At 46.9% G+C, this 23874-nt stretch overlaps 1 protein-coding gene across 1 annotated transcript; it reads left to right on the plus strand.

Annotated features, from left to right (window-relative positions):
• The first annotated feature begins 512 nt into the window (after positions 1-512).
• Positions 513-22283, plus strand: blmh (bleomycin hydrolase). The gene is made up of 12 exons (XM_042063630.1): positions 513-654; positions 2024-2221; positions 2564-2673; positions 3588-3729; positions 3857-3945; positions 4356-4448; positions 13122-13277; positions 13648-13806; positions 14048-14115; positions 17085-17202; positions 18875-18944; positions 21981-22283. Exons 1-12 carry the CDS (start codon positions 645-647, stop codon positions 22127-22129), a joined length of 1362 nt encoding a protein of 453 aa, XP_041919564.1. The 5' UTR covers positions 513-644; the 3' UTR covers positions 22130-22283.
• The last annotated feature ends 1591 nt before the right edge of the window (positions 22284-23874 follow it).

Below are 23874 nucleotides of genomic sequence, written 5' to 3' on the forward strand. Positions count from 1 at the left end.
TTGTTTAAAGTAGGCCTATGGTTAAACTGTGTTTAATGTATAGTAGGCTATATCAAAAGCTTCACGTTTTGTTACGTTGGTCTAGTGTTCAAGCAATGGGCAAAAACTGTGAAGCACCTTGCTGTCGGACTAATTCTCAAAAACACTTAAAGTCATATTTTCAGTTGACTGTTAATTTGCAATTTACATAATAGGCTTTGCTTGGGGCTATGCCTTTGCCTTTGCCTATTTAACAATTTAATACTTTTCCTTGTTTGATCTTGTAACACGTTTAGCCCTATGGCCTTTTCTTGGATATATCAGGTTGCGTCTACTCTACTGGTTGATATCATATATTTTTAAGTAGCCAATATACGGACCTTGAGGCAGGTTTGTAACGTGGTCTAGTTTCGGTGAATGAGTTGTAGAGAACAGCCTTGGTCAAAAAGCTGTAACGTTAGCCTACTGGACTCAATTCGGTAGGGGGCGTAGCATACCCTAAGACTTTGCAATCTGACTTTTCGCAAAAGCGTGTTTCATACCATTTCCTGTTTCCGGAATTCCGAACGAACTGACTGACTGTCGGCGAATGAGATAAACAAAGGCATTAAAGACTCAGTGACTTTTGAGAATTTTATAATTATACAGCAACCCTCTCTGGAAACATGGACGCGGGTACGTAGTGTACTGTTTTATCTGTTTTCATTCAGGTGATCCTGTACAGTCCCTGGACAGCTTAGTTTGCGCTACGCTGTGCAAGCTAACCTTTCTTGTCCAGGTCCGTTAGCATTACACGCTAGATGAACTCGTCAATTTGCTAAGCTAAAATGTAGTTAGCCTTCTTCAAGGTTGATGGCAAGTGAAATGTTGGTTAGTTTGTCACATTCATAAATAAAGTTGTGTCCGTCATGTAACTGTCCAGTTTCTCAGAGGAACATGGCTTTCCCAAATTCTGGAAAAGTGTAGGTTATTTCCTTCTGAACTTGCGAGAATCGTTATGCAAGTTTTATCACTTTCGTTCTTGTGACTGGTCATCTCGCTAACGTCAATGCTGGCGGACTAGCATAGCGAGGTTCTGTGTGTAGCGGGGGGGAGTGAGACGCAGTGATTGTTAAGTACACATTGTAGTAAACTCAGATTAGCTACACGGCCTGGAGCAACAAGCTTTCAATTTAACGTTACGTTCATGCTTTAACAGAACTCTTAAATGAACGCTGCCAACACCGGAGGAACCTCTATGTAGCTTCCTAGCGGGTTAACTTGATGTTGTTGTTTGTCGTGTAAATATTAATAACAACCAGAGACAGTTGATGTATGCTTATTGTTAAGTCTGATAGGAAAAGAGCGATATCACATGTCGGTTCTCGTTGCCATTATGTAATGATGCAAGTCATTCCATCAACCCTCGCTTGGCCCCTTTCCATGCCAAACCAACATGACAGACAACCCCATTCATGCTTTGGCATTCATTGGGAAGAACAGCGTAACGCAGAACAACAGAAAGTAGCCTTCCCCAATGACATTCCTCCACGATGGGGAGTTATTGTTAAAAATTATTCCTTAGGCTTAGAGTTATCTTGTATCATCGGAAGCATTCCATTGAAACAAATAGACAAACCACCTCGCTGAGCACCATCTAGAAATCACATGGAAATCACAGTTACATCTTACTGACATCAGACAAACAGCCAGTGCCAAATTCGGGATTGTGTGTGCATGCATGATTAAGCAATGTTCTATTGAAGTTTTTAATAGCTGTGCACCATAACATGTAGTGGGCTAAACCATAGATGCTGTTTTCATAGATGCCAGTCTCACCCTGCTGCACTCCTACAACAAACAAATCTGTTCTTGCAGTGGGCATTCCACTCTGCCCTTTGTTTTGAATGTCAAAAACGGAATGACACCTCGTCCATGTGACATGCACATGTTTAATTCACCTCACCCTCAGAACAAAAAGAACGAGCTATATGCAAATATTTTTTTTTACCTCCAAATTTAACCACCTGATCATCATTCTCTCTTACACCTCTCCTCCACTCAGGCCTCAGTCAGGATAAGGTATCTTCCTTTGTGAAGCGTTTCCGTTCGGAGCCTCGGTACCTGCTGGCTCAGAATGTGTCCACCTGCATCGATCCGCTGGAGGTGTGTCTCCACAGGCAGACAGTGCAGGACACAGTGCACATCTTCCAGCATTCCATACCCACAGAGGGCAAGCCGGTCACCAATCAGAAGAACTCAGGTAAGCACCCCCAACAGCCTGTGAGAGTGGATGCAGCTGCATGAAGACATGAGATAAGATAAGATGAGCCTTTAATGTCTCTTCATAGAGAAATTTGACATGGGGGTTTTGATTTGAATGGACAGGGATGCACATACCCCATAACTCCATTATAGCCTTATACTTGTAAATAATTGCTTAAAACCCCACACTCTAATAACATTGCTGACCTGAACATGAGTGAATCATGACCCTTAAAAGACTTGAAAGGCCCACTCAAGACTGGGCATGAGTTGAATACTGAAGGTACACCTACACAGTTGACCGAATCTCACTTTTTTTCTACCATTTCCCCATTTCTAGGGAGGTGTTGGATTTTCTCGTGCCTCAATGTGATGCGACTTCCTTTCATGAAGAAGTTCAACATCGAAGAGTTTGAGTTCAGTCAGTCGTATCTCTTTTTCTGGGACAAGGTAAGGGGTTCCACTTCTCTCCACTCCACTTCTCTCCGCTTCTATTTGATATGGTAGACTCTTTTAGCCAGCGTGAGCCTCTAGATCTGGTTCCCTGCTTCATTCTGCAGACAGGTGCATTGAACAGCTGTCAAACATGAAATGCCAGCACAAACACTACTGTGGGAAGGGAGAGAGGAAAAATACTTTTTCTCTCTCAGTGCAGGCTGACAGGAAGACTGAAATATGCAGTGTGCAGGGCTCCAATCGATAGTGTGCCTCAGCTTTGCTCCCATTGCATGCATACATCTTGCAGTTTCAGATTGGTGGAAGCAGACATAATTAACAGCTAGGCTGTTCAGAAAGGACAGCATTAAATTGTGCATTAAAGCACAGAACTTGAAAATGAACAGAGTCTACTGAGAAGACATTGTAAAATATCCTTGCAGATTAAGGAAATGAAAGAAAATGACTTGATCCTCACATGACATGTGTAGCACTCTTTGGACTCTTGGAGTCTAGTTTGTGTGTCCCAGTTCCACCTCTTTTCAGAGATCCCAGTGGGTGGGTCTGTCCCGTCTGAGATGTGGGTCCGCCCCACCGCATGTTGTTGTGTTTGACAGTGCGGCGGTGGCGGCAGTCTCTCTCTCTCTCCCTCTCTCTCTCCCTCATTCTGTCTACCTACTACTGTGTCATTCATTGTTGGCCTAAAACCCCTTTTGTGTGGGATGTTCTGTTCCAGTTTTGCGTAACAATTGTTCCTCGTATGCTCCCCTCCCTTCTCCCTCTCCTCTCTCCATCCATCTCTCTCTCTCTTCCCGCTCCATCTCTTTATCCCTCTCCATCCATTTCTCTTTTATTCTCTCCATCATCTTCTATCGCTCTCTCTCTCTCTTTTTATCACCCTCTCTCTCTCCCTTTCTCTCTCTCTGTAGGTGGAACGCTGTTATTACTTCTTGCAGGCCTGCGTGGAGACCGCTCTGAGGAAGGAGGCCGTTGACGGCCGATTGGTCCAGTTCCTGCTATCCAATCCCACCAATGATGGTGGACAGTGGGACATGTTGGTCAACCTCATTGGTTAGTCCACTCCCAAAATGCCCCAGGACGGTCTAGTCCCTCACACACACACTTCTTAGCCTTGTCTCCTTTCTAAGCATATACTGTACCATTCCGTGCTGATATGTCTATGGCCTGTCTTTTGCAGAGAAATATGGAGTCATCCCAAAGAAGTGCTTCCCAGAGTCCCACAGCTCAGAGGCCTCTCGAAGAATGAACGACATCCTCAATCACAAGGTATAATTTGTGGCTAATGTGTCACAGCCTTTTATGGGCAACAGAGAACTGTGTTATCATAGTATTGCCGCCAGTCTCACAATCATAGGGACAGGGCTCCCAGGGCCGAGAGGCCCCCCTTCCTAGACCTAAGGGGCCTCTGTACTATACAATCATGTCTGTTGTAACAGCAATACATTTGTACACTGTGTACTCACACAGAAAACTGGGGGGTGGGGAGATATCAAGTATCCTCACTAACACGGTGTGTGAGGGTCCCTGATGTTTTTGAAGCACCACCACTCGCAATATCCTGTCGTTGCTACATCATCTTATAATATTAGTTTCATATTAGTTTCACCCATAAAAAAAAATGCTGTGGTGTTGCATCCTTTGCTATATTCAGGTCTCTTCTGATGTTTGTGTTGCAGCTGAGAGAATACTGCCTAAGACTGAGAAACATGGTGGCGAGTGGCTCCACCAAAGACGAGCTGTCTGAGGCCATGGACACCATGATTGAGGAGGTAAGTGCTCTGCACTCCCTTGGGTCCTGCACTAATGCACTGCAAAGGAAGGCGTCATGCAGGTGCAATTCCCTTTGTTGCCAGGTGGGTGTGCTATGTGTCCACATATAAACCACACAACTTGGGGCTCAGGGCTCTGTACTGGTGGGTGGTTCGTTTCATTAGAATAATAAGGGAAAGTGGCAGGTCGTAGACGTAGATTTAGAAGCAGTAGAATGGACATAAATTAACTGACTGGGCCAGTCATGCAGTGGTTGGATATTGACTGTTGAATAATTTTTTGGCAAGACGTACTGACGTACGGTTTAGTGCCCATATTGATGAATATCAGCAAGGTTCCCAGTAAAGTAGAAAGCTCTACACAGAATAATGTCCTGACATTCTTTTCACTTCCCCCCCCATTCTATGGTCGTAGCATATATCCAGAAATAATCCATCTCTGTCATATGACACCACATATCTCTGAACACCACATCTCTCTCACATTTCTTTAAAACTTTGCTTTGTATGATGGGGCATGAGTAGAAGTGAAAATTGAAGTCCAAATTTGCAGCTTTTTGGATTAGTAAAAATAATCAGTTTGTTTCTCCTCTTGGCGAAAGTAAACATGATTAATGGACCCTTTCAAGAGAGTTCCATTATCAGCATCATAGTTAGCCCCACAAGACTTCCGTTTTAACATTCCATATGTTATCTTAATGCAGAGGAAGTAGATTGGGGCCCAAATAGAACGTTCAAGCATTGTTTTTGTTTTTATTGTTGAAAGGGTCTATAGAGGCATGACACAGTGTGATAGAACAGTGCCCTGGGGTATCTGTGGCACACGCTACTGCGCGTCCATACCATGTTTGGGTCCAAGTGCTCACGGTGTCCTGGGTTAAAATACGACCCATCGCCATTTCCCGCCCACGCCCCATCTCTCTCTCCCCCACCTGCTTCTTGCCACTCTTCACTGTCCTATCTGCATAAAGGCAAAAAGCCCAAAATGTTTTTTTTAAAATGCATAATAATTGCTGTAAGAAGCATGGGCACCAGAAGCCAATGGCTCCCCCACTTTTGGCTTAAAAATATCTTTTAACAAACAAAATCATCCACGATCATCCACGCAAAGAAGTATCATCTAAAGCAATGTTTCTCAAACTTTTTCAGGGACCACTTAACCAATAATAAAAAAAAAAAATCACGGACCACCTAGCTAAAAAAAACAGTAGACCTACTTCAACAGTACATTACATAATAGGCCTACTCACTGAACCACCTTGCTTATTTTCATATAGGGATTGTCAAAGTTTTTTTTTTTTCCCCGTCATCTACTTTCTGAATTTTTGGTCAACGATACCCGGGACACCGAACCACCGGGGCACATGAAATTTGGTGGGTATGTAGCCCCACTAGACTTTTACGGAAAAATTTTGTTTCGTCCCCGGGGGAACGTCTAATAAGGATAGGACGATGTTCACATGAAATGTAATTCCCATTTCTTCTTGAAGCCGAAATAAATCTGAGGATGTTTATCGGACATGCTTGGTTTTTACTGCAGGTACGTTGATCTTATAATATCAATAAGGACCTAGGTAATGTTACCGTTAGCGTTGGTTGAGTGATGAAGGCCAATTTGATTGATTGCATTTGAAGAAAACTATAAATGTGGTTATACCGAGCAAATTGATAGCAGCACTGTAATTGTATCTTTCAACTGTCATTTGTTGCACGTGCTACAAAAATCATTCTGTGCAATGGAAGATTTACCAACGTTACACCGGTCTGATACAGTTTTGCCTATACATGCGTGAGACTGAGACGCCTGTTTATTTGTTTTAAGTGCGTGCAGGGTGTGAGAGGGGAATCGATGTGCTTTGATTCCAGCTTGGTAGTTGTAGTTTGTGAAATTAAAAAGCACGTGTGTGTGAAGTATCCAAACAATGACACCTTAATTTCATTATGGCTGCTTTAGCAACACACCTTAAGCTACTGTGTAGTGGGTCCCATTTAGAAGTGGCTACTTCATTCACGCTTTCCTTGACTCATGGAGCTGCGTGAATTTTATTACAACTTTTCGCCACGATATAGCAGTTTAAGTCCGCTTGATACTGTAAGGCGTGAGCCATTGGTTTCCAAAGGAGATTTTATTTGTGTCGCCAGCATAGGCTATTGACAATTTATGTTGTAAATAGGCCTACCTTATAGGACCTTTGTTTTTGATAGCTGTTGAAAACGGCATGGAACTGACAGAGATGTTTTTGTTTGTTAGTTAATAATTAAATAAATAAATAAATAACATTATGCTGATACCTTTTGCTTTTTCCAAATACAATGTAGCCTACAGGTGTAAGTGACCTTTCATCAATCCAGTTGCAATGGATGAACTGTGATGAACTGCCCTACTTGTGATTGTTTAGAGATTTTAAAGGTTTTATAACAATGCTACAACTTCTTTGGCTATTCTACAATCTATTCACCTTTTCAGCACCAGTAGGCTACTTTCTGTGCAGCCGCACACACACACACTCAGGCATGCCAAACAAGCATAGGCCTACACAAAAGTTTCAAGAGTGGGGGATGGAGTAAAATATGGAGACAAATTGAAGTGTGATTTCTTTTCGTGGAACGGGTGTACAGGACTGAGCGGCGGTCATATTTTGTACCGCTATGCGTCTTTGCACCTTGCTTATTGTCAGAGGATTCATATAGTTCAAACTGGCGTAGTTTACATAAGCAGTGTTGCAGAACTATTGGGATTTACATACAAGTTAGTTCAATATTGCAAACAACTCATCTATATATTTTACCACGTGGACCACTTGGGAAAGCTTGCTGACCACCAGTGGTCCCAGGACCACACTTTGATCTTTGATCACTTTGATCACAGAAGGCAGTGCTGTAGGAGGCACCCTGATTCCACGCACCCTGCTCATGATGGGGTAAAGCACACCACTGCAACATGCGTCTCCAGGGCTTGAGGAGGATTTCTTTTTTCTTAGTAGGCCTAGGCTCAAATAGGAGAATATGGTAATCTTTGCTCACACACGGTTAGGAGCTGTAGTGTGATTATTGACACGTTACACTCAACTCTGCTCACCTACGAGTAGAGAAAGAATCTCCCCTGTGTGTATATTCACTCCAAGTTGGCCTACCATAACTTCCCAACTGTGCACTGTAGCCCATAAACTGCATGACAGTAGGCTATTTATATTTTTTCTGTAAAATAACCACATGCATTTGTTCAACATTATGATGCAAAATTACGCACTAGGCTATCATTATCTGGCCCCTGCACTTTGAAACTCGTTCCGGCGCGTCTGGTAAGAAGTGCTGCATCATGGCGGTTTCTCTTCCCCCTGCAGTTCCTCATTACTGACCCGGTCCACACCTGTTCTTGAGAGAGTTGCGCTGTAAAGCCATACAGGATGCATTCAACTGCACTTGGGCGCAACAATGAGCTGCTGACATGCTGTGCCGTCGCACAAAGCCCAAAGGGGTGTGTGTGTGTGCGTGTGCGTGTGTGTGTGTGTCTCCGTCCCTCGTGTGTGTGTGTGTGTGCGTGTGTGCACCATCCTCTCCAAGTCAACGACAGAATGTTCTGCAAACAAAAGATTCTTATCAGCCCCTGGTCTGACTTTGAATGGCAAAGCAATATAGTTTGAAACAGTATTGTAATATCACCATCAGAAACGCAAGAGGAGATGAAAGCTTGGGCCAGTATGAGTGAAATATCGCCCATGAGGAAAAGGAAGATGAACGACCACAACCCCCCCCCCCCCCCCCCCCCCCCCCCCCCCACACACACACACACACACACACACACACACACACACACACACACACACACCAACCAAGCCCAAGCGTGCATGAGGGAGGGAGAGGCAAGGCAATGCAGTGTGCTCAGACCCACTGCAACAGCACACACAGCCAGGGCTTGCGCTTCCGCCTGTCCGCTTGTGTAACGGTCCCTGGGCCACCCGGCCCTCCCTTCCCCCTCGTCAAGCTTTATGTATTCAAGACTTTGCGAACATGTTTGTTTGTCCACCTGGTGCTGGTTTGTTTTCTGTAACACTCATTTGGCAGGCGGCAAGCGAGCGAGCGAGCGAGTGAGTGCGTGAGTGAGCGAGCGAGTGCGTGAGTGAGCGAGTGAGGGGAGCATCGGGACTGTTTTGTTCTGTTCTGCTCCAGAATAGAGAGAATGGGGGGGGGGGAAATGAGCACCTCCCCCAACACCACCCCCGGCCTGACGTGCTGCTTCTCACATTGCTGGAAGACCCTTGGGAGAATCGTATCTCCGATATTTGCTTTTTGATATGTGCTCACGCTCGCTCTCTCGCTCTTGCTCTCTCACATTTCCCTCTTGGACGGTTTGTTTTTTTCAATGTCTTGTTTTCCTTCATGAGTTCACCCTCTCTCTGGTTTTGCTCTTGTTATATGAAGTCTCTCTTGTCTTGTCAACCCTTTAGGAGTAGATGTGTAGGCCACTCAGCTAGAGTGGCTATTCGCATGAAGACCATCTTCTTTTGACCCAACACATCCTCCATACCAAAGCCTCTTGACCATGCACTTTGATCTGTAGGAGTCTGTTTGTGTGGTAGTGTGAGCATGCGTGCCTTGGTTGGAAAGTATGGGTGTGTGGCCGCACATGCACATAAGCTTGCCTGCTGTGTGTGTATGTGTGTGTGTGTGTGTGTGTGTGTGTGCGTGCGTGTGTGCGGACTCATTTTTCTTAGACAGGGCTTTACTGAAGTAGTTGTCCGTAGATCAAAGTGGCGTGGCGGTGACCTCATTAAGCTGGAGGACGTCAGGGCTGGTTTGGAGGGCGGAGGTTGATGCTGCGCACGACGCCCTTGAGGGGCTGGGGGCTGGTTACGTGGGGGTGGGGGCTGGAGAGGATCACTATTCAACGTTTAGCCTTCCAATGACAGGCCTAAGAGAGGGAGAGACAAAGCGACCAGAATCACCACACACATCAAAGCCACAGACCCCTGCCTTCATACCATCTTTGCAGCGCTTATATTTAACCACAGCGCTTTCATGTGCATTGCACACACACACACACACACACACACACACACACACACACTTGGCTTCCTCTTTTACATCTGTGCAGGTACACACGTCTTCCCAACTGGGACTCCTCAACGCGATGCTGGGCCTCCACACACCTACTGCATGAAGTCAGTTGTAAAAGCATACATTGGTTACCAGGAAACCAGAGTGATCGACTCAATGGCTGTTTTCCATCTTTCATTGTCGCTCCTTTTTTCTCCCCCCCCCCCCCCCCCCCACTTCTCTTTCCCGAAAATCAGCAAATCAGAGTACCCAGCGTCAGCGTATACCATTTTTAGGGGGCCGTGTCATTTTGTTGGCCAGGGCCAGGTCAACGCGGGTGGGTCTTGTGTAAATACGCATATGCGTTTACTCCAGTGCCGAGAAAAGCGACATCCATACTGTATGGCTCGCCATGCCTGCCTGCCTGCCTCGTGCAGGCATTTGTTAGCATCTGCACAGGCCCGCATGTGTTTTCTGTTTACAGCGTGCAGGGCTTCAATCGGCCGCCTCCATTTCTCACCCTGGTGCGGCCCGACGGCTCCCATGTATCATTTGATTAGGTCGCAATTAGCATGTTGACATCACCTCTCACGCCCCGTCAGAAAGCCAGAACTTGAAATGTTCCCGACCAGGAATGGGTACGGGGGGGCCGAGAATGTTGCAATGTTGTGGTGTGTTTTTGCGTGTTGTTGTTTTGTTTACCTTCACCCGAGCGAGAAGTGTTTGGGCAACGGGGGGCGAACAAACAAACAAACAAACAAGTGTGCATGCAGGACGACGGTTGCCAGAGAGATTGAGACGGGCAGCTCGGGGCAGGTGTAGTGGTGTTTACGAGCACGGCGTGCCGGTGTCCTACACAATAAAAGTTGCCGTGAGCGCGGGCAGGAAGAGAGACGCTGTCTGACCACCTCCTTCCCCTTGGGGCATGAGCCAATTACACGCTTTGTTTACTCACACCTGGACGCGGTTGGAGGATTGACAGCGATGAGAGCCACGCAGTCTTTCTTTGCAATCCCAGACTGCAGCAGCATGGAGATGGCTCTCAATGGAGAACAGACAGAAGCCATCATCATTGGGCACCTGATACACGCGCACAGACACCCCAGACTCATGTGGCAGGAAGCGGAGTGTGTGGCACGCTGTGTGTTTCTGCAGAGATTTGGTTTCTCCCCTCCTCACAAACAAATTTTTTAGTCACGCTTCCTCCTTCCGTCAATACAGAGCTATGATCTCAGATAAGTCAGTAATTCAAACCTGGTGCAGAGGAAAGCAGAAACTTGTGTGGCCTTGACTGGGCCTGACAGCGTGCCGAACGCACCACACGCCATCCTCAGTTTGGGCCCAGGGGACTCTGCACCCCCCCCACACACCCACACAAATACATGCCCTCACCATGTGTTTCAGAAAGTAGTGGGACAAAATGGGCCTCAAAATGACCTAAACTCTTACTAAACACACTAGTCAAACAGTCCTCTAGGCCAGCTCAAGCGCCATAAATCTTTGGGTCTTGTGTCCAAGAGCCAGAATGGTTGGTCTGGTCTTCCAGATGCATTTGCTCAGACACACACACACACACACACACACACACACACACACACACACACACACACACACACCTCTGAATTAGTTTAGTCTCTTTTTTTCTCCACACTGTTCCATACCCCTGTCTTCTCTGAGAAATGAGACCTCGGATAGACAGATGGACAGTCCAGAGCCAAGCGGTCCACGTGCGAGGAGCGAGTGGCGTACGAAGACCAGCTTCTGCAAATAGGTGGAGCGCAAGCAGAAAGAAAAGCGCCTGGGAAGGGAAAATAATCAGCGCGGCGTGTGAGTGATCGACAGACACATGGCCAACAGAGAGAAAGATTTAAGGCCCTGTTTGGAATCGGTGGCGTGTTTATTCTAAGGGCAGAGATTTACGCCAACGACGCCTCTCTCGCTCATCTCCACAGCTCCCGAGCCAAAGTGGGCCCCTCCCTGGATGGGCCTCTGTCCTTCCTGCTCAGGGCCCTCAGCAGCGTTGGCCCTGAATGCTCTGCCGGACGGAGGGCAGGTGTTTCAATATTGACTCGCTCAGGCCTCTGCTGACGTCAGAGAGGGCCGCGGCCTCATTGTTGTTTTGGAAAGCGCCGGCCAGGGATGTGTGTGTGTGTGCGTGTGTGCGTGTGTGTGCCACTGGCGATTGTGTGTGTGTGTGTGTGTGTGCGCGCGCGCGCGCGTAAGATTGTGTGTGTATGTGAGCATGATTGTGTGTGTGTGTGTGTGTGAGCGTGGACGATTGTGTGTGTGTGTTTGTTTGTGTGAGCGTGATTGTGTGAGTGTGTGCGCGCGCGTGTGTGTGTGCGCGCGTGTGTGTGTGCGCGTGTGGGTGTGCGTGTATATGCATGTGTGTGTATGAATTGCCTATCCCAGTGCATCGTGCTTGGTTGAATCCTCTTGTGAGTTAACCTGCCCATGAGGAGGAGAATGGGCAGGAATGTGGGCCAAGGGCAGAGCCGAGGCGAGGGCACTAGGCCTGCTTACGCGCTCCAGCAACGTGGTCCAATGTTGAGCAAATAGTGGGCAAGCTTGGGCACGGCTGCCATTTGCTATTTAGAAAGTGTTTGTTGGGGGGGGGGGGGGTCATCAGGGCCAGTCGAGGCCAGGCTGTGTTCAGGGGCGGAGATGGGGCCACAGAGAAGACAATGATCAGGCCAGAGACGTGGACCTGACCCTTCCCATCATGCATTCCTCAGGAATGTTACTAGCCGACGAGACCTGAGCGTTAATGCTAACCGCAGTGGCACCCCATCGTGACTGTTACTTTAAATATAACCCGTTGTGCCAGAAATAATTTCATAGGGCTATTTTCACTCTCTGACGACTTTTATTCGTCTGGACCGTGCAGAGTGTCAACAGAAAATAGTGGAAGTCAGTGGGAAGTCCTCATAAATACAGCCAGGTCGGGTCTATGTTTCGGAGTGTTTCCTGAGACTGGACAGGACTGCAGTGGTTTGTCTGTGGCTTGGTGCTTGGTCTTCTCACCGAGTGTGTGTGCTTCTTGTTTGTGATTGTGTGAATGCGTATCAATGATTGGTTGGGGACGTGTGATAAAATGCAGTACACGATATGTACGTGCTTAAAGAGTCGTGGAAGAGGAAGGACATTCCACAGAATGGTGTATCAGCGTTTTTGGAAGTGCTATTCTGAGAACCAGTGGCGCTGAGGAGCTAGCATTACAGACACACACACACAGACACACACACACACATACACACACAGACATACCACATGAAATCAGTCACAATCCCAAAGTCCTGTCTCAAACCACAACCCTGCCCTGGCCCCTGGCCTTCACATTACAACAGTATTACTGCATATTACACTGTGTGTTACTGTCTGTCTCTGTGTGTGTGTGTGTTAATGTCTGTCTGTATGTGTGCCCAAGTGTTAAAGGAAGTAATGTCATCAAGAGAGATTAGAATGTTACTCAGGCCAAACTTCCTCTCATTGTGTTAGTACATTTGAGATGGGATATCCTTGTAGTATTATATAGACATCTCAAAATGTATAGTGCCATCTCACCTCTGTTCACATTTGCGTATTTCTAAAAGTGTGTGTGTGCGCATGCGTGTCTGTGTGTTTCTCCTTGTCCAGGTGTTCCGAGTGGCCAGTGTGTGTTTGGGCAGCCCCCCGGAGACCATCTGCTGGGAGTACAGGGACAAGGACAAGGCTTTCCACCGGATGGGTCCCCTCACACCCCTGGAGTTCTACCGGGAGCACGTCAAGCCCCTCTACAACATCCAAGACAAGGCACGCCCACTAGTTCTCCACTCACATACTTTATTTTCCACAGGAGCACACATTTCACCTGTGTGATTTTGAAATGCAATCAGATTATTCGTGTCAGTCAGTACGCTGGGTTGGGAGCCATGGTTGCTGAAGTGTGTAGCCATACCTGTCGAGTAGCAGGACCTTTACATTTCTTTTTATTCTTTCTACATAGATTCTGTGAAAGTTATATTTAAATATCCACAATTAAGCAATTCCTTGGTCATTCACAATCACATTGTGCAATTTATGTACGTTATGCTTATTGATTAGCAGTGCATTGCAGATTGACATTTGAACACATTTGACTCATGTCGGTGCTCCATTTAATCCCCCTCCCTCTCATCTCCAGGTCTGCCTTGTCAACGACCCTCGACCTCAGAACCCCTACGGGAAGTTATACAGCGTGGAGTTCCTGGGCAACATGGTGGGAGGACGCAGTACCCTCTACAACAACCAGCCCATCCACCTGCTGAAGCAGGCCGCTGCCGGCTCCATCAAGGATGGAGAGGTGAGTTTGGGGGGGGGGGGGTGTGGAGAGGTTTTTTTTGGCAGGGGTGGGGTGGGGGGGGGGGCGGTGAAACTATGAGGTGTAAGCAAAGTGCCATTGGAAATCATCTGTTCTAGTGCAGAGGTGGAACTGTAATCACATTGGACTTTAAGCCACAGACCTTGTTTACCTTAAGGCTGTTTTTAGGACCGATGTTCTGGTGTGGTTCTTAATGGAAATCTGCTCTCTTTGCTCTTTCCAGGCAGTGTGGTTTGGCTGTGACGTAGGCAAGCACTTCCATGGCAAGCTGGGCATCAACGACATGAACGTGTGAGTTGGAGCAAACACTCAGACCACTGGAGTGCACGCCGAAGTGGAGAGGGAGAGAGTGAGGGGACTCATTCAGTTTCTGGATGCAGATAGGGACACAAGCTCACAGCGAATTGTGTGTGTGTGTGCGTGTGTGCGTGTGTGTGTGTGTGTTTGTGGTGTGGTGTGTGTATGTAGAGTGTGACACAGCAAACATTAGCCATGGACACAACATTAGTGGCACTGACGGTGATTGGTGGTACTAATAGATACTTTATTGATCCCCAGGGGGAATTCAAGGTCTCAGTAGCATACAGACAACACACACACATTCACTAACGGCAGAAAAAGTAATTAAAAGTATATAATATAAAAAACACAACTAAGCAATAAGGAGAATAGAAGATAAAGAATATACTAAAATACAAATTATACTAACTTAACACTTAATCTAAATCAATTCTAAAAACAGTATCCACATAGTGGGTGATTAATCAATCAAGAGGCGCTTGCAATGACTGAGGCAGGGACTGAGCCTGTGATTCTCTGTGCATAGTAAGGTAAGGTGCTCTGTGTGAGTGAATGTCATGGTGATAGTGCAAATGAGTAAGTCCAACAGTGCAAGAATAAAGTCTATATATCTATATATATAACTATATTAGGAAAAGGTATAAGTGTGGCCACAGTTCGGCTGTGGCATGGAGAGAGGGGTTATGCATATGTGCTAATATAGCACGCAAACAGTGAGGCAGAAAGACAGTGGTAAAAAGTGGCTAGTGGACAGGCAGTATCCAAACATGGAGGGGGTGAAGAGGCAGACCGACTATGCAGAGAAGTCTATCTCTCCTCTTCCCTTAAGTGAAGCATTGAACAGTTCATGGCCCTGAGGACAAATGACTTCCTCAGTCTGTCTGTTGTGCAAGGCAGTGAGCGGAGTCTCCAGCTGATCAGGCTCTTCTGCTTAACAATAGTGCTGTGGAGTGGGTGACACTCATTGTCCAAGATGTTGTTCAGGGTCCTTTTGTCAGATATTGAAGTGATGCACTCCAGTTCAGCTCCCACTACAGAGCCAGCTTTCCTTACCAGCCTGTCAATTCGCCCCGCATCCTTCTTCTTTGTGCTTCCTCCCCAGCATACCACTGCATAGAAGAGGACGCTGGCAACAACAGACTGGTAGAACATCCTGAGGAGCTTGCTGCACACATTGAAGGACCGCAGCCTCCTCAGGAAGTACAGCCTGCTCTGCCCTTTCTTGTAGTGCGTCAGTGTTGGCTGACCAGTCCAGTTTATTGTCCAGGTGCAGACCCAGATACTTGTAGGTGCTTACCACCTCCACATTGACCCCATCAATGGGGACTGGTAGTAGAGTGGGCTTAAAAGTGTTGAGTTGAAGATGATTGAGTTTGCACCATTGCACAAAGTCCTCCACCAGGCTCCTGTACTCCTCCTCCTGCCCGTTCCTGATACACCCCACAATTGCAGTATCGTCAGAAAACTTCTGCATGTGGCATGACTCGGTGTTGTAGCAGAAGTCAGATGTGTACAGAGTGAACAGGACTGGAGAGAGCACAGTTCCCTGTGGCGCTCCGGTGCTGCTGATCACAGTGTCAGAGAAATAGTTCTTCAGTCTGACGAACTGTGGTCGCTCGGTCAGGAAATCTGTAATCCAGGTTACCAGGTGAGCGTCCACACCCATCTGCAAGAGCTTGTCTCCCAGTCTGAGGGGTTGGATGGTGTTAAAAGCACTTGAGAAATTAAAGAACATGTTTCTCACAGCATCGTCCACGCCCACTTTCTCCTGGTATGCAAACTGTAACGGGTCTAGTGCATGGCGTACCTAAGGTCTGAGCATACCTAAGACCAATCGCTCCATTGTCTTCATCACATGTGATGTTAGAGCGACAGGTCTGTAGTCATTAAGCTCACTAGGGTGTGGCTTCTTAGGGACAGGGGTGAGACATGATGTCTTCCACAGTGTTGGAACTTGTCCAAGGCGTAGACTCAAACTGAAGATGTGCTTCAGTGGCTCCCCCAAAATCAGCAGCACAGGCCTTGAGTAGCCTTGGACACAGTCTGTCAGGCCCCGCTGCCTTATTGGTGTGCAGTTTCTTTAGTTGGGCTCTCACTTGATCTGTTGTGATGATGGGGGGTGTAAGGGGAGGGGAGGGGGAGGGGTGCATCTGGGATCTGTGTGTCTGATGGCTGTTGACTGAGGTCGTTGTCACCTCATTGTTCGTGATCGCCATGTGGGGGAGGGGTGCAATATCCAGTGATGGTGGAGGTACGATAGCCTGTGATTATGGAGGTGAGTGTTGCAATGGTATTGAGGGGGTGTGGGGGCTGGGGGATGACCACCTCCTTGATGTCCCTGCCAGAGTCGTGGACACCTCAACAGGCTCAGGCAAGGAGGCGTCAGACGGGGGCAGGGCGTGAGGTGGTGATGGTTTAGGTCGTTGGGTGTCATCGGGATGCAGAGCTGGAGAGACTGGGAGGTGGGGGTAGGGCAGGCACGCAAACAAGAGCAGTGTCTGAATCAGCCGGGGGTGGTGGACAGACCACCGCCATTGGAGCTGGAGCAGGGCAGTCAAACCTGTTGTAGAAGTGGTTCAACTGGTTTGCCCTGTCCAGGTCCCCGTCCACAGAGCATGTCCGATAACGTAACCCCTGGACAAACGCCACCTCTGGGGGCTACCACCAGGGATGACACAGTGCCATTGCATGTGTTGGTTCTTCCCTAGAGTGTTTTCATCACTGCTGATGTGATTGCATTTTCATCATGCAATCACATGCCATAGGGTTTTTAGAATAGAAAATGGGAGTTGGTGTCCTTAATGGGTGCCATGCAAAGTTAAATTCTCAACCGTTAATACCGTTGACGTTGGTGCAGTTATCGTGCTGTTATCTTGGCTTGTTGAGTCAGACTGTATTGGCAATTTAACTCATAGGCATGTATAGTAAGAGTGTGTGTGTGTCTGTGTCTGTGTGTCCAGGTTTAATCATGAGCTGGTGTTTGGGATCTCAGTGAAGAACCTGTCGAAGGCGGAGCGGCTGATCTATGGAGATTCCCTGATGACTCACGCCATGATCCTCACTGCAGTCACTGACAAGGTACACAGACACACACACACACACATTCAAGCATTTATCTCAACAAAATGCAATTTTCACACTTTGTAGCAGGTTATATTTGTAAGCGATAACTGTTATTTAGTCTACCACATAATGGCGTTCTGCAGCAACATTCCCAAAGGGAGAGCCCGGAGCTGGCCTGTGTGAAAATCCGTTTTGAGGGCCAGCCTGATGCAATCTCATAAGATGGACACGTAAAGCCCATAAGCCTCCTGTGTGGAGTTAATCACAGATCCAGCCCGCGATGATTGATGGGCCCTGTCAGGGCAGCCACTAGAAGCAGCAGAAACATGGTGCGCACACACACACACACACACACACACACACACACACACACACACACACACACACACACACACACACACGTCCTCTTCCTCTCTCCCTCTCCAACGCCCAAAGCACGCTGGTGGAGAGGCAGACACTTGGGACGCGGCGGAGATAAGGGATGGAGGGGTTACACAACCTCCTGTGCAATAGCGCCAGCCACAGCTTTTACGGACAAATCTGGGGGGGGGGCGCCACAGTCAGACAGGTCTCCTGTTAACGTCACTGCAACGCCTTTGACAGTCCCCGCAGACCTGTAACACGTGTGGGTGTGTGTGTGTGTGGTGGGTGTGTGGTGGTTGTGTGTGGAGGTGCGCTTGCTTGCTTGCGTGCATGCATGTATATGCGTGCTTGGACGTGTGTACATTGGTTTTAATCGCCAGTAGTTTTTCAAATTGCTGTCAATTTCCCCTCTGTAAGTGGGCGCAGCTGTCTCCAGAGTTTTTTTCTTTCTTTCTTTCTCTCTCTCTCTCTCTCTCTCTCTCTCTCTCTCTCTCTCTCTCTCTCTCTCTTTCTCTGTCTCTCTCTGTCTCTCTCTCTCTCTCTCTCTCTCTCTCTCTCTCTCACCAACCAGCCAGCTGGAAAGCGTTTTCTGCCCTAGTCATGTGGCACAGATGCTGAATGGCCTGTCCACCAGCACCACAACACACCCCACCCCACACCACACACACACTCTAACTGACCACACACACTCTCACCATGAAACCCAGCTTCCCTCACCCCATCAGACCATCAGGGTCCATCGTGTGGTGCTGCTGGTGTGTGGGATTACAAAACAGTAATGCTAAGTGGTGGAGGATTCTGCAGGTCACGTTAGAGTTGTTGTAATCCTCAATACTCCACTGTGCATATTTTCTACACAACAGTGTACACCAACCGGGCCAAGCAATAGGTATTTTCGCAAATAACTGAACATGGTGGAAAGGGTTTGATATATCATGGATCTTTTTTTTTGACGCGTGACATCTTGAGATGAGTAAATTGATGAGACACTGTTTGCCGCTGACTACAGTACCTGTTAGAGCGTGTATTTCCGCGCGGTGATAAAGCATTGACATTGAAGGCGTTCCTAGAACTACTAGAATAGCTTGCGACTCCAAATTATCCTCTTCCTTTTAATGAGATGGGTGACTGGCCCTTGGAGAACTCTGAGGTAAAATGTAATTATCATGAATGGGTAGCTGTAGTTGCCTGCTCAAGAGACTTTCATCCCTGTTCACACTGTACGGTGTGTGTGTGTTCTTCACTTCCTTTCCTTAATGCTCTCTTCATCCCTTTCTCCTCCTTTATCTCTTTTTCCTCTCACTCTCTCCGTCTCTCTTTTCAGGATGGAAAGGATGGAAGTTATGAGAAGTGGCGAGTGGAGAACTCGTGGGGTGACGACCGTGGGAATAAAGGTGAGACCATCTAGTTGCAGCAGCTCGAGCCGTGAGCTGAGGCCGCTCTCTCCTCTTTCTGAGGCCTCTCTCCTCTGTCTCCTCTTTCTTGAATCTGTCTCTCGGTCATGGCTGCTGCCTGCATTCAAATATCTGGTTCCAAGGCTGGCCGTTCTCCGTAGTGGAGACAGTTGGCTTTCCTGTGTGCTCAATTCAATTTAGAACAGGATTACTTATTGATGCTCCCCTGCCTTGCACAGTTATGAGTTTATAATTGACTTTCTTCTGTGCCATGCTGGAAAAGCTGTTTCTTGTTAATTCTTTCTTTCTGTATTTCCTTTTCTGTCCTCAAGTTCTCTCTTTCTCTCTCTCTCGCTCTCTCGTTGGTGCTCTCCAAACAGATCTGCTTCCATACTTCCATATACTGTTGAAAGATTTTCATCGCCTTCTAGATCTTGACGCCACACACGCACTCACACACGCACTCACACACACATGCTTACGTAAGCAGATACACGTGCTCGCTCGCTCTCCGTTTTTCTCCCTCAAATGCACTCCCTTCCTCCTCTCATCGTCTCTCTCTCTCTCTCTCTCTCTCTCTCTCCTACTCTCAACCCTTGCATTCCAGCCAGGATTATAAAGGGTTTTTTTTTGGCTCAGTGGTATTGTTCACCTTCCATACAAATCACATTATTGTTGGAGCACTTTAAGAAAAAAAGAGCCCAAAAAAGAGGAAACCCATCTAATCCACTGAGAGCTTCTCATCGGCAGATAAAAAAATAAATAAACAAATATCACCCTCCAAAGCCTACCCAAACTAAGACGGTGCTATTAGCAGGAAATCACCTACTTCTTAATCAGTGAGTCATGCTTATTTTACAGCCATTGGTTTCAAGGGAGAGACTGTACAAAGTTCAATAGGTTAACTGCATTCAGCCTGGGGTCAAAATATTAAGCTCCCTTCTGAGGGTGTGTTGATCTATTTCACTGAAAACGCTGGTTTCTCATAAGATTGATTATTCCGCTGTCTAAGTACTTAGCCTGTGTTAGGGAAAAGTGTTATAAAGTTTATAAAAAGATCCATCTTGCTGCCCTTGAAAGATTTTCATTTTAGATTTATATTCTTGTCCAGAAGGTTATGTTGTGAAGGTGATATGAATCGAAAAGGAAGTTTTTCTTGTCATGAGGTATCAGGTCCTGTTGATGGTTCAATAGTGTGTCCATTTTTTAAAGAAAAGTTGACAGCTTAATTGCAACCATTGCAAATGATAAACTGTAAGGCCATGTGAAAATGAGTTAATCAACTTTTTTTATTTCTTTTTTAGATTATTATAATTGTTGTTTTTGAATATCCTCAAGTGCATTTCAACCACATTTCAACCAGTAGCTTGTCTACCAGGATGTCTTAAGACATAAGTAGACATAGTTATAACTCAGAAGTTAACAGACAGTCGCAGTGTGAACCTGCGTGAGGTGAGCACGAAATAGTATTAAATACTATTAAATATGAAAAATAATCGCATATCAGACTGGTGTGTACAGTCTGTGCACTAAATGTTCAGGCAGGCACTGCATGTCAAAAGCTCCGCTCTAGAATCTTTGCTGCATGTAATGAAATCGAATTGACACACGACACAATTCTTTCTAAAAAATCGTTCTAAGAAATCTTCACTTTGTAGTGCGTTTATAAAAAGTTTGCGTTTGAGGAAGCTAAAACTCTGTTTACGTGTAAACAAAAGGGCCAAACGCATACAAAAGTATGCGTTTATACAAATATCTAGATACTTGTAGGCATGAAAACAAGCCCTAAGAAGACTGGAGTGCCCGCCCCAAAGAGCTGAACGTGAACATAGTATTCCAAGCTGTGGCCCCTGATCCCAGGACAGGACGGACTTTTCTCAAGACCATCTCTGGATGGTGCCGGGCAAGTCATGTAGTGTTGCACAAAAAGACAAATAGTGAAGACGCATCCAAACCGCAGACCCACCTCATCTACTGGAACTGTGGAACGGATCAGACAAATGTCCACACACACACACACACACACACACACACACAAAGACACACAGAGTGTGGCCATTGTTCCGAGGTTCCACACGTTTTCACGAGTTCCTGGCAACATCTATTGATAACTCAAGCTTTCAGCCGGAGCGCAGAAAAACAAACAATGTCCAGATAGCGGGTCCCAGGCCCACCCTCTCCACCAGATCCTCGCCCCTCTTCTAAACATTCTCCATGTACACACTGTGCCATGTTTGTCGTTATTAAGCACTTTCCTTCGCAGGGGCTGAAGGGTGAAGGAGAGGGGATGGCTTGATTAACCTTGACAGCCAAGTAAAGGGGGTGAACGCCTTATGATAAATGGGAGCATTTTCACTAAAAGCGTCTTATCACCCTAAAGTTCACTTTGGCCTTTTGGCTGATACACCAAGTTCCTTCCGTTTTTCGTAAGAGTAAGATGAACCTTGGGCAAGCTATTTAAGGCTCTAACTCTTTTCTACTGTGTGTGTATAAGGGGAAAAACAGGCATTGACTATGTGCATTTGACTGGTGTTTGAACTTGTATGCAATGTATACAGTCACACCCTTAGGGGGAGGTAAAGTAGAGATGTCATTGATTGTATGGGTGTGCAGTCAAAGAGGTCACTGCTTGTGTGTGTGTGTGTGTGTGGGATGGGGCTGGCTAGTTTCCTTGCAGGGTAGAAATGTTTCAGCAGAAGTGTTGATGGAGGCAGAGGAGGTGACCAAGGGTGTACATTTTCCACTACTAAGTACATGATGAAATGTCTTTGTTTTTACATCAATGTAACAATAAACCTGCAGAAGGGCTGTGGCCAGTGGGAAGTAGTGAGGGTTGCATGAGGGTCAGGCCCCAGAGAAATGCTGTGGAGCTCTGAAAACAAACTTTAAGCTCTTACAATCTGTCCTTGTGGGTTATTAAGTTGTGTATTTAAATGAAATGAATGCTAGTGCACTGGTGAGTGTGGCATTTGAATTGTGACACTCAAGTCCAGATTCATTGGTCTCTCTTGCCTCTCCTTCTCTCTGCCTCTTCAGGCTACCTGATCATGACCGACGAGTGGTTCTCTGAGTACGTCTACGAGGTTGTGGTGGACAAAAAGTACCTCGACGAAGAAGTCCTGGCCGTCATGCAGCAGGACCCAGTTGTACTTCCGGCTTGGGATCCAATGGGAGCGTTGGCATAACCGTGGAATCCGAGCGTGCCAGCCAATGAAATCTCAGCCTGGTCTGATTGACTCCGCCCCACCTCTCTGGTTTTTACCCAACCAACTGACTCCCAAAACAGCCTGCTCTAGACAAAAAAATAATAAAGTTTTTGTTTTTCTTTTTTTTACTGGACTGCGAGTCTTCCATGTCTTCATCATTTCTCTTATGCTGTCTTCTCCCTCCCAGGGCACCGATACGATGTCATATCGTGAAATACACGCTGACCTGGCCTGGTCCAAGAGCCACTGTTAGCCATTGTTTATCCGCGCAAATCATGACATATCTGCCCTTGCCTGGTTTCCCTAGATCAACACAGAGAGGCAGGGAGAAATTCACGGAGAAGTCCAGGGAGCATCGCACCATTCCTGGCCTGATGACCCCCCGGACTGGTCCTGGGGTAGAGTTATGGCGCTCTGACAGTGGCCTCTTCCAGAGGGAAGAAGGGGGGGTGTGCTTGTTCAGCATCCAGGAGGGCCTGTAGTCGTGTTTTAGATGAGTTCACTCTGAGTTTATGGCAGGGTTCGGCCCCCAGAGTGCGAAACAGGAGGTACGTGTGATAGCGCTGGCATGGAGGAGAATTACTAGAGGCCGGAGTGCAAATGAAAAACCTCTTCTAATGATTTAATGTCCCAGGCTCGCTCTCACTCACTCTTTCTTTCCCCCCCCCACTGGTTTTCACTCTACTTCACTCTCTCTCTCTCTCTCTCTCTCTCTCTCTTCGTTCTCTCCCAGTCTGGCCTCTTCCACCTCTTATTTCCTTGCCTGATGAGTCCAGACAGGCAGAATGGGGAAACTGTGTCCAGAGGGGAGAGTGAGGCGGTGGGATGCATTCTCCACCTCGGCCCCTCTACCTTTAAATCTTTACACTTCCCCCAGATCACTCAACTTACAAACCATAGCCATACCAGGATAAAGGGTTTAACCCTTAAAGGTGTAGGTTTTTGAACGTTCTAAGTTCCGCAACAATTGAAGGTTCTAAAATTCTATGTTGAATTCAATGAACCCAGATAATCTTTAGAACGTTCATTTCTCAACATTACTCCTTTAAAGGTGTTTTGCGGTCAGGCAGCAATGTGTACAACGGAGCAAGGCGGAGGGGGTGTCTCGCTCCTTTTTCTATTGTTTCTATTTGTGGTCCACTGCGAGTTGTTTCATCTGCTACAGTATGCTCAGCTCACACACCCCCACTTCCATGTTTGAGAAATCCAAGCTTGTGTTGATTGAATATGGGCAGACGGAACCCACGTTGGATCCCCGCCCGCACTTCATTTGTTTTCCCGGCGAAAGTCGTGCGTTGTGTTGATCTTGGTAATTTGATTTGTGCGTCTGGAGCCTCTCCAGCTACACTGTTTATAAATGACAGTCCCTGTCACATATGAGTGCATTACTAATATACCTCCCACTGACCCCTACAGAATGAGGCCCTCCTTATTCCTTGAATGATTTGTCAGGGATCCTTAAGAAGTCGGACGATGAGGCACGCACCCGCTATCTCCCTCTATGCATGAGCAACACCAACTGAAGCATTGCATGATCAGTGCAAATGAAAAGCAAGTGGGAAATTGAGTCACCATGGGATGTGATTGCATCTGCACTTCAGACTCTACTCCACTCAAATCTGGGAGTGGGATATTCACTTGAATAGTGAATAATGTAGTGTGACATGGTTGTGCTACAGCTGTAGCATCTAGGCTTGGAGAGGGGGAGTGGGCTTAAGCCCTGG

This window comes from Alosa sapidissima, chromosome 15, assembly GCF_018492685.1.
Source record: "Alosa sapidissima isolate fAloSap1 chromosome 15, fAloSap1.pri, whole genome shotgun sequence".
Classification (NCBI taxonomy): Eukaryota; Metazoa; Chordata; class Actinopteri; order Clupeiformes; family Clupeidae; genus Alosa; species Alosa sapidissima.